Source organism: Maylandia zebra, linkage group LG14 (assembly GCF_041146795.1).
Source record: "Maylandia zebra isolate NMK-2024a linkage group LG14, Mzebra_GT3a, whole genome shotgun sequence".
In the NCBI taxonomy this organism is placed as follows: Eukaryota; Metazoa; Chordata; class Actinopteri; order Cichliformes; family Cichlidae; genus Maylandia; species Maylandia zebra.
Window position 1 is genome coordinate 12,528,475 of NC_135180.1, and position 16,533 is coordinate 12,545,007.

The 16,533-nt window shown below is 41.2% G+C and overlaps 1 protein-coding gene across 2 annotated transcripts; it reads right to left on the reverse strand.

Moving 5' to 3' along the window:
* Positions 1 to 23: 23 nt before the first annotated feature.
* taf15 (TAF15 RNA polymerase II, TATA box binding protein (TBP)-associated factor) lies at positions 24 to 10,453 on the reverse strand. Of its 2 annotated transcripts, XM_004561427.5 has the most exons (16): positions 10,277 to 10,415; positions 9,591 to 9,615; positions 9,430 to 9,466; positions 9,273 to 9,339; positions 8,835 to 8,892; positions 8,458 to 8,678; positions 8,220 to 8,373; positions 6,690 to 6,724; positions 6,099 to 6,131; positions 5,487 to 5,596; positions 4,912 to 5,041; positions 4,718 to 4,831; positions 4,558 to 4,627; positions 4,351 to 4,439; positions 3,820 to 3,937; positions 24 to 483 (listed from the first exon to the last, which is right to left on the reverse strand). In XM_004561427.5, exons 1-16 carry the CDS (start codon positions 10,284 to 10,286, stop codon positions 444 to 446), a joined length of 1,311 nt encoding a protein of 436 aa, XP_004561484.3. In that variant the 5' UTR covers positions 10,287 to 10,415; the 3' UTR covers positions 24 to 443. The 2 variants fall into 2 exon arrangements, with proteins under 2 accessions (XP_004561484.3, XP_012777340.3); XM_012921886.5 differs by lacking the exon at positions 6,690 to 6,724 and having other exon boundaries at positions 10,277 to 10,453.
* Positions 10,454 to 16,533: the final 6,080 nt, after the last annotated feature.

The following is a 16,533-nucleotide window of genomic DNA, read 5'->3' on the forward strand; positions in this document are numbered from 1 at the left end:
ATGAACTCACACGGAGCACGGAGAAAAGATCACAGTTTAATATAATTTTGGAAAAGAAAAAAAAAGAAAACCAAGTAAAACATTTTATTCCGTTTATACAAAACAATGGTATGAAGTCTACCTCACATAACATCAGCAACTAGAATCTGACAGAAAATTAAAAAGATGTACAAAGAAATAAAAACAAAAAACAAAAAGGGGAGAAAAAAAACAAAAACAAAAGACCACATGCCTACAGGTGCCAATCAGCCCCTTTACATAAGCTCAACACATCCCTGAATCACAGAAGAACAGTAATACTTAGGATGCACCAGCTACAGTAGACAAAAATCACATCTGTCTCATCTACACCCTCCCCTCTCCTACACCCAGTTAGTCCTCCAATCTAAATCCTCCGTCCACGGCAAAGTTAGGGGCTGGAATGGTTTTCTTCTTTGGAGCACTCAGTACGGCCGGTCTCTTCTGTCGTCCCTGCGGTCACCTCTGAGGGGAGAAGACAAAGATGTCTGTTACTCGGGCTGCATTTTAACGAAGACCCACATGTGCTAATGTCATTGAGATAAAAACCGGAATCAGCCGGCAAATGAAGGTGAGCCATAATGTCAACTTCTCATTCGCACAGGCCTTCACATTTTAAATGAGCAGCAGAGCTTGATTTCAATAAAGCATAAAGCCATTAATGCAGCATGTCACCTTCAGGGTAGAGCAATAAACAAGTCTGCTATGAAGCCAAACCAAACACAATTCAGAGTGAATATTCAGACACCTGGAACACTTAGGGGCTCCTTGGATTGTGTAATTTCACTCACAGCTTGCTAACACCACAAAATGCAGTTTAATCTCCTTGAAGATCATACTGCCAAAGTACTTCTGTTATAATTTGGACGATTGCCATATACAGAAGTTCTCAGATGATACAGCCATCATTGGATGCGTATCAGACGGGAATGATCAGGAATACAGGGGGGGTCATCAGTGACTTTGTTGGCTGGTGTGAGACCAATGTACTCCAAATCAACGCCGACAAGACAAAGGAGATGATCATAGACTTCAGGAGGAAGTCACCTCCTACAACACTGGTGAACATCCAAGGGAAAGACATTGAGATAGTGGACTCTTATAAGTACCTGGGTGTTCACCTCAACAATAAACTGGACTACAAATACAGACATCCTGTATAAGAAGGGCCAGAGTCGACTCCACCTGCTGAGGAGACTGAGGTCCTTCGGAGTCTGCAGAACTCTGTTAAGGACATTCTATGACACTGTGGTAGCATCTGCCCTTTTCTATGCAGTGGCCTGCTGGGGGAGTGGATGCTCGGACAGGGACAGGAGCAGGATTGACAAACTGGTGGGGAGGTCTAGCTCTGTGCTGGGATGTCCCCTGGAGTCTGTGGAGGTGGTTGGCAAGTGGAGGATGTTAATAAAGCTGACATCCATCATGAACAACCCACATCACCCACTGCATGAGTATCTGAGTGGGCTGAGCAGCTCCTTTAGTCAGAGACTGAAACACCCTCGCTGCAGGAAGGAGCGCTTTCGCAGATCATTCATCCCAACAGCAGTTAGACTCTATAACTCCTCAATCACGATGTCATAAGGCACTGGACACTGAACATCCACGGTCACCACTTCATGCATAATGGACCTTCCATGTGTATGGACATGTGCAAGTATATATGTATGTATATGTATATTTAGTGTGTACATGTCTATACATACATAACATTGACATACAATAGTTATGTCAAGCTATATAGTTTGTCTTGCATATTTCCAACCATATCCATAATCACATACTGTGTATGCTACCATTGCATATAGTGTATTATAGGGCTGCTCAATTAATCGAATTTTAATCACGATTACGATCTGGGCTTTCAACGATCATTAAAAATGACTGAGCCGATTATTAGCCCCTCCCTCATTTATCCGCGACACCTTAAAGGCCGGTCCGTGAAAATATTGTCGGGCATAAACTGGTCCGTGGCGCAAAAAAGGTTGAGGACTGCTGATTAAGAGGACCCGAGGGAAGCTCGGAAAGCTAAGCAGAAGTTATTTGGAGAGGAGAGTGACTGCTGTTGGTTGAAAAGAGGTTAAAAAAACATCAGTGGTGTTGCACACTATTTTATATTATTTTTTAAAGTCATTGTTAACCTTTTAAAGCCGGTCAGAGCAGCACGCTCCGTTTTGTGTAACTATTTTTAAATCCCTGTAGAACCTGAACCGTGTAAGCTAGCGCAATAATTTGTTTTGCATATGAAACCGGAGGAGTTGTACTTACATCTTATGCCATCAGCTTGTCCTCGGTCACGGTTTCCTTCCACATAAAGCTTTGCAAAAATTGCATAAAAAGCACTTGCAGGAACAAAAACATAATATTCCAGAAACACGTTTTGCTGATCCGATCAGCTGTTTGTAACACTTCCCACAGTGAAACAGACGTCAGCGCGAACTATCACATGTCCGCCATTTCCTGCCCAAAACCGGAAGTGACGCCATTTTAGCGGAAAATGTAGTTTTTTACTTGTAGGCCTTAAAAGCCTATACTGGTCATGTTTGACTTTTCTGAATAGTTGCTGGGATGTTTAGAACTCGAATTGCACTGCTGGAAATAGTTTGTTTTGATGCACCTGCTGTTTTCGTTGCAAATTTGCATCATAGGATTGTTTTTTCGTTTTTCCTGCAGTATATAAAAATTGGTGTATCTCCAAAATAAAACTATGAAGACACTCAAAATAAATTTCCTGTTGTTGTAAACTATTTTTTGCAACTTTTTTGTATTTAAAGTTTTGAGGGATAAACCTCTTAAATTTCTCCAAGTAGAAATATATGTAAAAAAAAAACAAAAACGATTTTAAATTTTTTTGTAGTTTATTGCACTTTTTTGCAATTAATGTAGTTACTATGGACTTAATGCATACATATTATTAAAATATGGGCTATAACAGCTGTATAGCAACTTGAAATGCTCCCACAAATGGCACTACAACATGTGAAAAGATAATACAAGCTCTGGCGGACTTGGTTCTATAGTAGGTCTTAAAGGGTTAAATAAATATCGTCAAATAATCGAGATCTCAATTTCAGTGAAAATAATCGTGATTATCATTTTTGCCATAATAGAGCAGCCCTAGTGTATTATCTTACTTTTTTTCATTAATTGTACTTATTTGTATTTCCTTCTGATATCTGTACCTGAGGTGACGCAAAAATTTCCTGGTCTTGGGATCAATAGAGTCTTATCTTACTGAAAAAGACAAACTATAGTCATTTTTGGGCAGAGTACGCCCTCTTCTGGCCATAAAGTAGTGGCTAAAGCAGATGCGGGAAACTCAAGGCCTCAAGGGCTGGTGTCCTGCAGGTTTTAGATATCGTCCTGGGTCAACACACTTGAATCAAATGATTTGTACATTACCAGGCCTCTGGAGAACTTCAAGACATGTTGAGGATGTCATTTAGCCATTTCAATCAGTTGTGTTGGATCAAGGACACATCTAAAACCTGCAGGACACTGGCCCTTGAGGCCTGGAGTTCCCCCACCCCTGGTCTAAAGTCTCTTTTCCACTAACACCTACTCTAAGTCGATCCATTTTTTTTTAATTTTTTTTTTTTTAAGCGTTTTCCATTAGGTACTGGTACTTGAGCACCCCTCAGCCAGCAAAAATGTGACAGACTGCACGACACTGATTGGGCAAGGAGTGAAATCACTGCTTGAGCCATTTCACAAGAAACCACCACTTTTTAAACCAAGCAACAAAGTAGATGGACCACCCTGCTGTAATGACACTACTGCAACAGCCAAGAGTCTTCAACTGACCTTCCTCCCATTTTGTAGCCGCCACCTCCAAATCCTCCGCGGTCACCCCCGCGGAAACTTCCACGCCCTCTAAAGCCACCGCCTCTGTCGCCTCCATATCCGCCTCTGCCTCCACGATCTGCAAATGCATCATGACATGACAACACAAATGGGTCCGTGACAGGTTAGAGCACAAACTAGCCTAACAATTTAAGTCTTTAACACATGCAACTACTCTGAAGTGGTGCTGTTATTTCCTATGTTAAACTTTGCGTTTTCATTACAATAAAAATGAGTTTCTTGCATTTATAAAATGACAAAACTGAAATCACCCAAAAGCCTTTAATCCATTATTAAATGTATTAACATAAAAATTGAGCAATAAGGATTTGGACAAAGGATGGGAAGAGAGAGAGAAAAAAAGGAATTTGGCAAGTTTAGCCATACTTAGAAACATGTTCCTGCTACCAGGTTTCTTTTCGCTAAAGCTACAGGGACCATTTTCCAATCCTGTAAACATTTCAGGTAAAAGAACATCTCTAAAGCACTCACCTCCACCTCCAAATCCTCCATCTCCTGGTTTGGGTGCACCACACTTGTTACACTCCTGCCGCCGGGCAAAATTCATGTTGCCGCAAGAGCTGAGGAAAGGAAATCCAGGCATTTAGAAATGCAACTGAGCCAAATGGACATGTTCTGTTGAATTTTTATTAATAAACATTAAGAAATGAAATTAAAAAAAAAGTTTAAAATCCTCACCTGTTGGGACAAGGCCAGTCTCCTCCTTTAATGTCAAAGTTGGGTCCACCACCACCACGACCTCTGAAACCTGCCAACCAAGATGCATCATCAGTACAGGTAACGTAATTTACCAACTGTATATCATTTGAACCCAGATGACGGCCTGAGCAACACCCACCTCCTCGCCCCCCTCTGCCGCCGCCGCCACCACCACCACCACCACCCCTCTGTGTGAACTCAGCTCTGCGGGTGGCGAATGATACTTTGATGGGTTTGCCGTTGAAATCCTTTCCTGAAATTAAACAAGCAACAGGTCAGTGAAAACAGTGCTGAAACATGTCAGGAAATAAAAATACATATCAGGGCTCTTACCATCAAACCAATCAATAGCAGCTTTGGCTGATGGAGGGTCATCAAAGGACACTGTAGCTTCACCCTTTGGTCGCCCAGTGGCTTTGTCAGAGTAGATGTTTATCATTGGTTGGCCAGTCTTCTTATTCACCTAAAAGTACAGAACATTTCGAGATGATCAGCATTTTTTGCATTTACTGTTTTAAATGCCTGAGTCTGCTGCAATGAATACCTACACGAGTACACGCCCATGCTACTAGCATCGTGTGTGTTTGTGCTAGTGGAAAACTGAAACCTAATTACACTAAAGTAAATGAAGTAGAGGTGGTAGATGATGCCTATATGAATCAAAGACAGATAAATAGTATTAGCCCTCTGGTCCTCTGTAATGCTTACATCATTTTAGTCCATTATTAGGCCAGGCAACATGATTGCATCGTAATGCACTACCCCTACTGTCAGTTTTGTGGCTATAAATTAGACATAACTGAAATTAAAATGATAGAGGTTGCTTCAGGTGCATAAAGAAAGGACTGATCTGGTATAATAAAAATCCAGTCAAATGAAAAGAAATCAGTCTCAGATTCGCTCAGTACCTTAATGATGCCAATCTGCTTGAAGAAGTCTCCAACTTCCTGAACTGTGACATCTTCTCCAAGTCCCTGTACAAAAATGGTGTTGTTGTCAGAGTTGTCCTGCTCTCCAGCTGTGGATGAGATCAGACGACAGAAAGTGTCAACAAACCTCATCTAAAAACAGATCAAATTTAAGTGTTTAAAGATTACAGAACATGTTTAGGCTCCGTCTTACAGAACAGTACATGACATGACCAGGTTGGCTGTTTTTTTTAAGTTCCGACTAACAAATTTACACTAGCTTGTGTTAATCAACTAGAAACAGAACCAACTCAGCAGAAAATACTAAAAATAAGGAGTCCAAGAGGTCACCTTTGTGTTGCCTCTGGCTGTACAATGAGTTGTGTTCTCTCGCTAGTTAGGCAACATAAACCAATGCAGATGTATTAGCCGAAAACAACCAACCAACCTGGTGAAGTCTCCCAGACTGTACACAAGATGGCGCCAAACTCATTTTAAAAACGTAAACACTCGTTTCTTACATCCGGCTCCACAGGCAGTGTAAAATTTATGTAACTTATTCAGTGCAGGGCTTTTAGCCCATACATGTTTAATGTCCACTTTAAGTCTCACCTGGTTCATCCCTTGAGCCGTAGTCTCGAGATCCTGGAAAACAGAAAAGAGGATGGAAGGAGAATGTGTGAAAAAGGATTTTTTAACTCCGTGGTGAGCTTTCACATAATTAAGTATTAACTTTGTCCCTAGCATTGCATAATGATACCAAAGAAAATTAACCAAATACCATGTTAACAGCTTTCTGGTGGGTGTTTTCATACCATTGCGTCACATACCAACACCTTTCAACAGGAACAGAACTGTTCTGTTTTTTTTTTTCCTCCCCTCACTTTTCTTTTTTGAACTTACACCAGAAATGAAAACCACCATAAAGTCTCCAGTTTTAGAAAGTTTTCCTTCTTCATCCTGGGAACACCTCCCATTTACAATCAGCTCTTGTCTCCATGCAACCATTATTTTACATCTCAAGCTCCATGTTCTTTACCATTATGACAAATAGCAATAGGTGGAGTACCCTTGGGATCTGGACATGGAAATGGTGGCATTCACTGAAGTTCCTCTCTCTCTCTTTTTTTAAACCCTCTTTTCTTTTTCCTAACTCAAACTCTTTCCTCCCCCACCGACACAGTTCTGATGCTCGTCACTTACCACCGTAATTTTTGTAGCCACCACGGTCACCACCTCTGCAGAGGAAAAATTGGAGATATGATGGCTTTTCCTTTGTCCCAACTGAGAGCTCAAAGCTCCCCTACATCCCCACCAGTATGCACTCCTGCCAGGGTGTGCGACTACGGTGGAAATGTCTCACACGATGAATGCGTTAGTCTTTGACATTAGAGATCAATAAGCAGACGACTAGGCAGCGCTGACTGAACAATCAGGTAGTTATTACATGTCACTGGGGCACCGTTTACAGATAATTTGGTACTTTTCACATGGCCAGATTAGATACCATTAGCTGAAAAAAAAGAAAAGAAAAAAAACAAAACAGCTTTTTTTTGTTTTTTAAACAAAATGAGCCAAATTGATGTTAAGGGGTGCAGCAAACCAATGAGCAATCTTCCACTGAGTGCATTTATGTGATCCTTTTACTGAGGTCCATGTTTTAGTTCAATCACCTGTAGTATAAAATGTAGATCCATGTTAACACAACATACATGTTCGCCATTGTCAAATATACAACACTTGAATGAAACCTGTTGAATGTGAAGCAGCTGAAAATGTGGCTCCAGGTCTAAGTGCATCACCTCAGGGGAGTTTCCACTGCTCACAGTACATTGTGTGGTCATTATAAGACATGAAAGTACCAAAAACTGGAGTTTGTGAACTTACTGGCATCTTAAAAACGTGTGGCTACTGGAAATTTAACTGAGACCGAGATCTTAACATAACAGGAGGTTTAAAGGATGAAAAAGAAATGTGGCACTTTCGGACTGTACAGGCTCCAAAAATAAAGATTATATTTACCTCCTCTCAATAGAGGCACAGTTTAAATGTTAAAAAGTCAAATCCATTTTTAGTAACAAATTAGTCCAAAGTAAAAAAGAAAAAGAAGAATGGTATGGCACCATTTAGGTTAATATTCCACTGGATGAAAGTCTCTGAAAACACCAAGAGGTCCTTTTCAACCTTTGTTGCCAAATGGACAAAACTTGTGTCAGTCTGGGTATGTTAGTTGCACAACCAGCTCTTATCTGGGCAGCTGTATTCAATCTCCATTTCTTTTTACCTTAAGATCCCATTGATAGTGAGTGGATCTCCAATGAGTCGAGCAACTACGCTCCAATTAACCACCACTTGAGTACAAATCACACAATCTTAACAGTGGATTTTGTCACCAGCGTGTCTCTTATGAGATTAAACACACGCACACACACACACACACACACACACACACACACAAAAGATTTAAAAATACAAAAATCAAGGCTCAGAGCACCTGGAGCATATGTTTGGGAAATTTTTTACCTGCGGCAACATTTGATCGTTCAGGTTTTAAAAGAAGAAAAATTACCAGTGTTTGCGGATCTGGAGCACAAAGCAGATGAGTGGTGAAAAAAATCCATCTATGTGGATGGTTTGTAGTTGATGAGTGGTGATGATGTGCTTATAAACAAGTCATTTCTCATATTTCAGTTAAAAAGGGTACCTTAGGGGCAGTGGCACTGTGCAACTTACCCCATACCAGGAGGTCCGCCTCTTCCGCCACGATCATATCCACCACTGCGGTCATAGCCACTGCCGCCACGGCCTCTGCCTCTGTAGCCTCCTCCTTCTGAACGGTCTCCATAGTCACGCCCAAACCTCCCACCCTGACCACCACCTTCACCACCTGGTGGAAGTCAGAAAAGAAATTCTTAGCACAGGCCAATTTCAAATACAGACTTATTGAGATTTTATGATCCAGTTAGCATACCTTCATTCCATCGTCCATATCCACCGCCACCACCTCCTCCTTGCCCTTGGCCTCCGTATCCACCGCTGCCACCACTCTGGCCACTGTATCCGCTACTACCACCACCACCACCGCCCTGTCCCTGTCCATAACTGTCTCCACCTTGCCCCTGACCACTGTAGGAGCCTTGCTGTCCATAAGACCCAGATCCTTGCTGCCCATAGGAGGGCTTGTCACCATATCTGAATGGGAGATTATCAACCAAGTGCAGAATTAGCTGGATGTTTCCCCCCTTAAATCTTGCATTAGTTACATACATACAAATCGTTGCTGGATTTTTTCCCATTTCCACACACAAAACACACCCCATCCCTAATACAGAGATATTATGAACTTACCCAGAGGACTCTTGTCCATAGTTATTATAGCTCGGTTGCTGAGACTGGCCATAATTTTCTGTGGAGATGAAGAGATGAACCAAGTTTAAAAACAACCCCAAGGTTCACATTAGCATTTCACAATTTATAAAACAATTAACCTGTACCAAATGAGATTGTACTAAAGTGGACAGTATCCTGACCTCTGCTGTGCCCGGGATACTTTCCACCAAAAGACAATAAAAACCAGTACCAAACTTGTGTGTGGACACAGGCGTATGCCAGATCTTAAAGGACACATAACTTAAACACCAACTAAACTAGATGTGAAAAGACATTTTAGTAACTGATATTTAAAAAAAAAAAAGTAATATAATAATAATAATGATAAAAAAAAAGACACTTTTTAGGTGGCCTCTGTTTAACAAAAGGTGTTTAAATTGCATTTACATACTGTACCTTGCTGTCCAAAGCCACTATAATTCTGTCCTCCATAGGAGCTGCCACTATTTCCTTGTCCATAACCCTGCCAATCAAATGCATAAGTTAAGCAGGTTTTACTTTAAAATAAATGAACTTGTACTATTACATCAAGTAGCCAGAATAGAGGTCTTACCTGCCCGCCTTGCTGACCTCCACTATATGAACCATAGCTGCAGACACATGGTTAAAAAGACATTTAGCTTCCGGGTTTAAAATGTGTTCAAAAAGCTAAAACGTTGTTCAGTTACACGCTTTGAACATGGGTATGTACTTTAAAGTTTGTCTGCACATTACCTTTGCGGGCCACCGTAGCCTGAGTCTGAAACAAAAATAACACAGTGGTGTAAATGTGTTTGCTAAAAAGTGAAGTAAATGTCTAGCTGACCAAGCAGCTGGCCTCAAAGGCAAAAATAGGTTACTTTAAGCAGGCCAGCAACACGCCAACAGGCCCTTAGTCAGGCCGAGCCGGGAAAATGGCGGTCACTTTAGCGTTGGCTTAGACTAAATGTTGAAAACGAAACAAATGATCTGCTCAAAATACCCCTTGTTCTTCGCACAGCCTGATGTAATGAAAATACACACACGTACGATTACAGTTAACTATAACACAGGATATAAGATAACGTTACAAGAGCAAAATACTTCTGGATCCGCAAGAGAAACAACAGCCTTCGCCATAACAAAGACGCTTTGAATTTTCTTTGCTAACAGCCACCCCGACAAAGCCCACTGTAGCCACAGTTCGTGTTTTGAAGTACAGCTAAAAATAAGATGCCGTGAAGCACTTTCCCATAATGAAAAGGTGAATAATTATAAACAAATAAAATTATTTGCATGCATTAATGAGGGGGGAAAAAAAGAGCCTGCGTTCCATGGAATAGACGGAGCCCTGGTTCTGGCCTCGCGGTTCGCAAGCTAACGTTAGCTCCAAAGCTATTTGACCTACTTTCTCATCGGAAATAAAATGCGTTCTCACTTACCAGTGGCCATTGTGTGTACTCTTTATATATATGTAGTTTAAAAGCTGATGAATTCTGGTTCTCGTCGTGGCTGATTAAAACCTCTGCTTGAAAGTGCGCAACAAACAGCGCAGAGCCGAACACGCCGCTGCGAATCTGTGCTAAATGCAGCAGCTTTTGCATGCGGGGCGGGGCGCTCCGGAGCCCGCCTTCAAAGCGCGCTCACGCCCCCTGCTGGTCCTGGGCGTTAATGACGAAATAGCGCAGAAAGTTGCGCATCTTCTCTGTGATATCTGATTAGGCTTGTGTGAGTCCAGCTCACAAAAATGCACATTTTAGGGATTAATTGATAATTGTATTAATGTGTATGCAGTGATGTGCAAAGGACTTGAGCCAGCCTTCACTCATTTATATTTTTGGGAAATGGGAAATAGTTGCAGGGATTTATTGAAACATGTGTAAACATACCTGGAAATACAGTATATAAGACAAAAACTGTGTTTGTACAATTCTAAAGAGCCTGAAAGTTAGTCTTTGGTATGACCACCTTTATTCTTCAGCACAGTCTGAAGCTTTCTTGTAATTTCTCTATGTAGCCTTCAGGTAATAGCTCTCCAAACTCTTCTATCCAGGTATATGTCTGTGAAGGTTCTCAGTCATCCAGGTTATCGTAGTCAAAGGAGCTTGCAAAGAAAAGTGTCTGGACTTCTTTAAGTTACTTGAAGACGTTTCACCTCTCATCCGAGAAGCTTCTTTAGTTCTAAGGTCAAATGGTGGGGAGTCCCAGATTTGGAGTTTGGATTTGGAATGGTGGGGAATCTGGGACTCCCCACCATTTGACCTTAGAACTGAAGAAGCTTCTTGGATGAGAGGTGAAACGTCTTCAAGTAACTTAAAGAAGTCCAGACACTTTTCTTTGCAAGCTCCTTTGACTATCCAGGTATATATTGACTACTTTGGCAGTGTGTTTGGGATTACTATCAAGCTGAAAAAAATAAGCTTTTGTCAATTAGATGGTTTCCACATGGTAGATAAAAATCTAACATTAACTTTCATGCATTCACAGTTTGGATGAATTGCTTTATAAGATCTGCTGCCAGTGATTTTCAGTCCAGTTATTGTGTGTTCAGGTATTCATAACTGAGCCCTTTCTCCCCTTTTCTTTTGAGACCATTTCTTTCTTTTTTTAAAGACCCAACTTTCAAATTAATGGACTTATCTATGTGGATGATCAGTATGTATATACATCACTGACTGATCTCCTTCGCAGGTCAGTGTAGAGTAGCAAAAAGAAAGAACATTTCTTCGAATAATGCAGTGTCCTCTAAACTATAGAAGCATTTTTATCAAAGAACACTTCAGCCATTGTGATTTAGAAAATTAAGTCTTCCTCTGGTATAGGGCTGTTCATATAACGATATATATCGGATGACGATATAAAAACGTCTATGTTTCATTTTACACTATCGTTTGTTTTGTTATCGTTTGTCGCAAAATAAACTGTTTACAGTAATATTTTTTCATCGTTTTGATGGTCACTGTAGTGGATATATTAATTTCTTAAAGTTCTCTCTTTCTCTTATATTTTATATAACCACACTACAGACGTACAAGCGCCTGTTTTTATGCGTTGTGGTTAGCAACAAAACCATCGTATGTCCGCTTGTTTATGTTCCACATAAACCTTTCACAATAAAGCTCAAGATCCTGTTAAGACTTTTCAAAATAAACTGAATCACGTGAAAGAGCAAATTATTTATGGATGAGAAGTAAAAAAAAAAAAGAGCCGCCAGGTGCTAAAAAATAAACCTTAGACTCAAACGTTAGAACAGGCTTTTCCCAGCACGCTGTGTAATAAATACTCACACAGAAAACGGCGGCCGTTACAACTTATGTCTAAAAATGTATCGTTTCATGCATCGGTTAAAACCATTGACTGTGTTTTCTACAGTCAATGGTTTTGGGGTCTTCACACCCCTTTTCTCTGTTCGCCATCTTGTGCAGAAGGGCTGAGAGGAGAAGCTGGGTATGGGTATGTACTGGCTCACTCCCGGTGGCCCCTGTGGCACAATCAGGCCCCTTCCGGGATGTGGAGATATTTATTATTTACTATAACTTGTGCTTATGTTGGTTTTCGCTGTGTTTTCGCTACTGTGTTTTTCTCTTTTCGCTTGTTTTTATTTTCCCAGCAGGTGATCAAACAGATTTTTAGTGTCTTCTCTCTCTGTGTCTCTCTTCCCCTATTTTTTGCTTTCCATCCCCTTCTGTTGAGCCTCTTCCCAACTTCTCTTTTCTTCATCTTTCTCTTTCCCATCCCCTAGTTCTGTCCGTTCTGATTGTAATAATTTCAAAGTAAAGAAAAGTCTGTGAAGGTTCTCAGTCATCCAGGTCATCGTAGTCAAAGGAGCTTGCAAAGAAAAGCGTCTGGACTTCTTTAAGTTACTTGAAGACGTTTCACCTCTCATCCGAGAAGCTTCTTCAGTTCTAAGGTCAAATGGTGGAGAGTCCCAGATATAAACCTAGTGGGAGTATCCCCCCACAGAGGGACAAAAGGACCCCCTGATGATCCTCTAATCACCTGAGCCAAGGTCTGAAATTGGGTGTGGGACCCAATCAGCCAGAGTTTCGGGTGTGTTCATTGTGAAACCTGGCCCCACCTTATCATGCGAATTCTTGAGGTCAGATGGCCCAGGATGTGAGTGGGCGTTAAGGCGTCTGGGAAGGGATCTCAAAACTGGATTATAGATGGCAGACAGTTGGTGTCGTAAACCCCCGCCTCTGTTCAAAGATGGTCGCTCACAGTGGACATAGATGGCTTCTTTCACTCCTCTTTCAAACCATCTGTCCTCTCTGTCCAAAATGTGCACATTGGCATCCTCGAAAGAGTGTCCTTTATCCTTAAGATGCAGATGGACTGCTGAGTCTTGTCCTGTGGAGGTGGCTCTTCTGTGTTGTGCCATGCGCTTGTGAAGTGGCTGTTTGATCTCTCCAATGTAGAGGTCTGGGCATTCCTCACTGCACTGTACAGCATACACCACGTTGTTAAGTTTGTGTTTTGGCGTTTTGTCTTTCGGGTGAACCAGTTTCTGTCTGAGTGTGTTGCTGGGTCTGAAATACACTGGGATGTCATGCTTGGAGAAAACTCTCCTGAGTTTTTCTGATACACCGGCTACACAGGGGATAACAATGTTGTTGCGTCTGTCCTTCTTATCCTCCTTCGCTGGTGTCTGGTCTTCTTTTCTGTGCCTCTTTGCTGACTTTAAAAACGCCCAATTAGGATAGCCGCACGTTTTGAGTGCTTCCTTTACATGTGTGTGTTCCTTCTTTTTTCCTTCAGGTTGAGAGGGAACATGTTCTGCCCGGTGGTGTAGGGTCCTAATTACTCCAAGTTTGTGTTCCAGAGGGTGATGGGAGTCAAAAAGGAGGTACTGGTCCGTGTGTGTGGGCTTCCGGTAAATTTCGATGTTGAGTTTGCCGTTCTCTTCAATGTGCACGGCGCAGTCCAGGAAAGGCAAACAGTTGTCCTTTGTGTCTTCCCTGGTGAACTTGATGTTTTTATCCACAGCGTTAATGTGCGCAGTGAAGGATTCCACTTCTTGTGTCTTGATTTTGACCCAGGTGTCGTCCACATATCTGTACCAGTGGCTGGGTACTCTTCCTTTGAAAGAGCCAAGAGCCTTCCTTTCCACTTCCTCCATGTAAAGGTTGGCTACAATAGGTGACACGGGGGAGCCCATGGCACAGCCATGTCTTTGTCTGTAAAAGCCTTCGTTGTACTTGAAATATGTAGTGGTGAGGCAGAGGTCTAACAGTGTGCAGATCTGATCGGGTGTGAAGTTGGTCCTGTCCTCCAAAGAGCTGTCTTCTTGTAATCGTTTTCTGACCGTCTCCACGGCCTCCGTGGTGGGTAAAGTAAAGAAAAGAAAGAAATAATAAAGAGCTAATACATTTGGAAACATAAATCTGTTGGACTGGTAAACTAATATACTATACGGTATGAAAAATGACAAACATGAGAATTCTGTGTGTTTTCCTTCTTATCTGCAGACTAACAGTCCACAGGTTTGGTGCTCAGACTGATTTGTTTTCTGGAGATGGAGGAGAGAGAGCACAGAGGACAGCAAGGTGGAGAAGTGAAGGAGAAGGTGGTGCAGCTCAGTGTCCAATCAGGAGTGAGCAGTTCTTTCACTGCCTTCATTGCGTTCAACAAAGACAACGGCGAGGCGATCCAAGGACCTCTTGTCCAGAGAAATATTCCATCAAGTTTTTGTTTTGAGTTTTTGTTGTTTTTTGTTTTTTAAAGCAAACACTAAAACTGTCACCCACACCTCTGAAGATAAAGATTACTAATCATAAATAAAGGGAATATTATCACGATGAGGACACTATCAGAGGTAGTTGCAGAATTATTTAACAGAGGATAGAAAAAAAAATACATTGTGTCAAGTTCCCTGGTTAAACGGGCTGTTTGCACAAATGGCTGTTTGTCTTGGTGTATTGGTCTTTTGCCAGCATGGCAAACTAGATCAATCTGCTGGGACATCTGATTTTAGGACAATCACTTGCTTTTCCAAAGGACACTGACAACCAGACGTTAGATGCCACAGCCCTGGCCCACGGTATCCCCCCCCCCCCCCCCATGCATGCGGTGGGCCTTCTGTAGAAAGAGAGCAGCTTAATGAAGGTGACAAGGTGAAAATAGGGTGATTGATGTGCCGGTGCTGTGAGGGCATGTATAACACCACCTACCCAAGTGTTGAATATAAGGAGGCTTTGAAGAATCTACAATAATTGTGTGTTGTTTGTACATGAATCACAATGTGTTACTTCAGAGGAGTGATGTTTTCAGGGGGTTTTTTTCTGCGCTGCAGAAAATTGAAAAACTACTGTGAACTTGGTGGATCTGTCCAGATCTTTGACTGGAAACTATTTCTATGAATGAGTGGTTCAAAAATGTGTAAGTGAAAAGCTGCCATATTTCAGGTCCCAAAGTCAAACGAACACTGAGGGATCACTGAGAGCTAAAAACGGTCTAACTTCTTTCATCTTTAATAAAATGATCAGCGTTGCTGTTTTACCGGGTTTAACAATTAAGTTTAACATCCAGGCATCCATGAAAACAGAGTTTATTCAATTTAACTGAGTTAGAGTTTTGCAGTAAGTTAGCTCGCTAGTTTCCATCTAAACATGATCATCATAAGCAGTGTTACCAATTCATACACTGGTTTATCATCTAGACTTTTTGTCTCATGCAGCACCATGATCAGGTCCAGGTTTTATTTCATCTTTGATTTTTCAGCTGCTGTGCCTGAGCAGCCTCCCAGAGACCCTTTGTTGCAGTTAGTCTTCCTCCAGAAGCCATCTGGCTGCTTGATCCAGCTCTGGCTGCTGCACTGGGAAAGAGCAGTGAGGAGGTGGATTGATAAATGAAATTCATAACAAAAATTCATAATGGACTTTTTCCATTTAGGAATAATAAAAATCAGCTTTCTTTTTAATTGCTATTAACTGACAGTCAGATAACCAGCTTTTAAAAACATTCATAAACACTTTGCAATCAACAAAATTTACACAGAGGTTATAGATGAAATAAAAAGTATCACGTGTTTTCGTGTTTATAACTCTGTTATTGTACATATTCTGTGTTATACATCATAATCATTCCAGTCTCTCTCTCTCTCTCTTTTTTTTTACTGTTTTAAACTTTATAAAACTCTTATTTATTTATTTATTTATTTTTGTGATTTCTGCTGCCCTATTGGTCTGGTCTCTCTTGAAAATCTGAAAACGTGATATTCATAATAAAAGGATTTAAAAGTTTACTGCCAAAAATTATTAAACTTCATAACAGAAATGTGCTAACTGGGTTGAAATAGATTGAAACTGTTATGAGATTGCTTCAGGGAGCAGACATGACACCGTCTTTTAGGTTTCGCCATCACTTTGTATTATGCCATTGACTGTAGAACAGTCAATGGTTAAAACACTCGACTCCAGCTACATGACGCGCAGCTGGAAACACTTCCCGCAAGACGAGCTGCCCGAGATTCACAGAAAATGTTACATTTTTGTGATTTATATCGTTATCAGGATGATAGAATTCTTATATCGGGATATGAGATTTTGGTCATATCGCACAGCCCTACCTGAATTTGGTTTAAACAGAGTGAATCACACCTGCTAAAAGGTGTGCAAGGCGCCTCAGGAATCCTTACATACCTCTAATGACCCCCCCTGAAAAAAAAAAAAAAAAAGAGAAAGAAAAACAAAACTCCAAA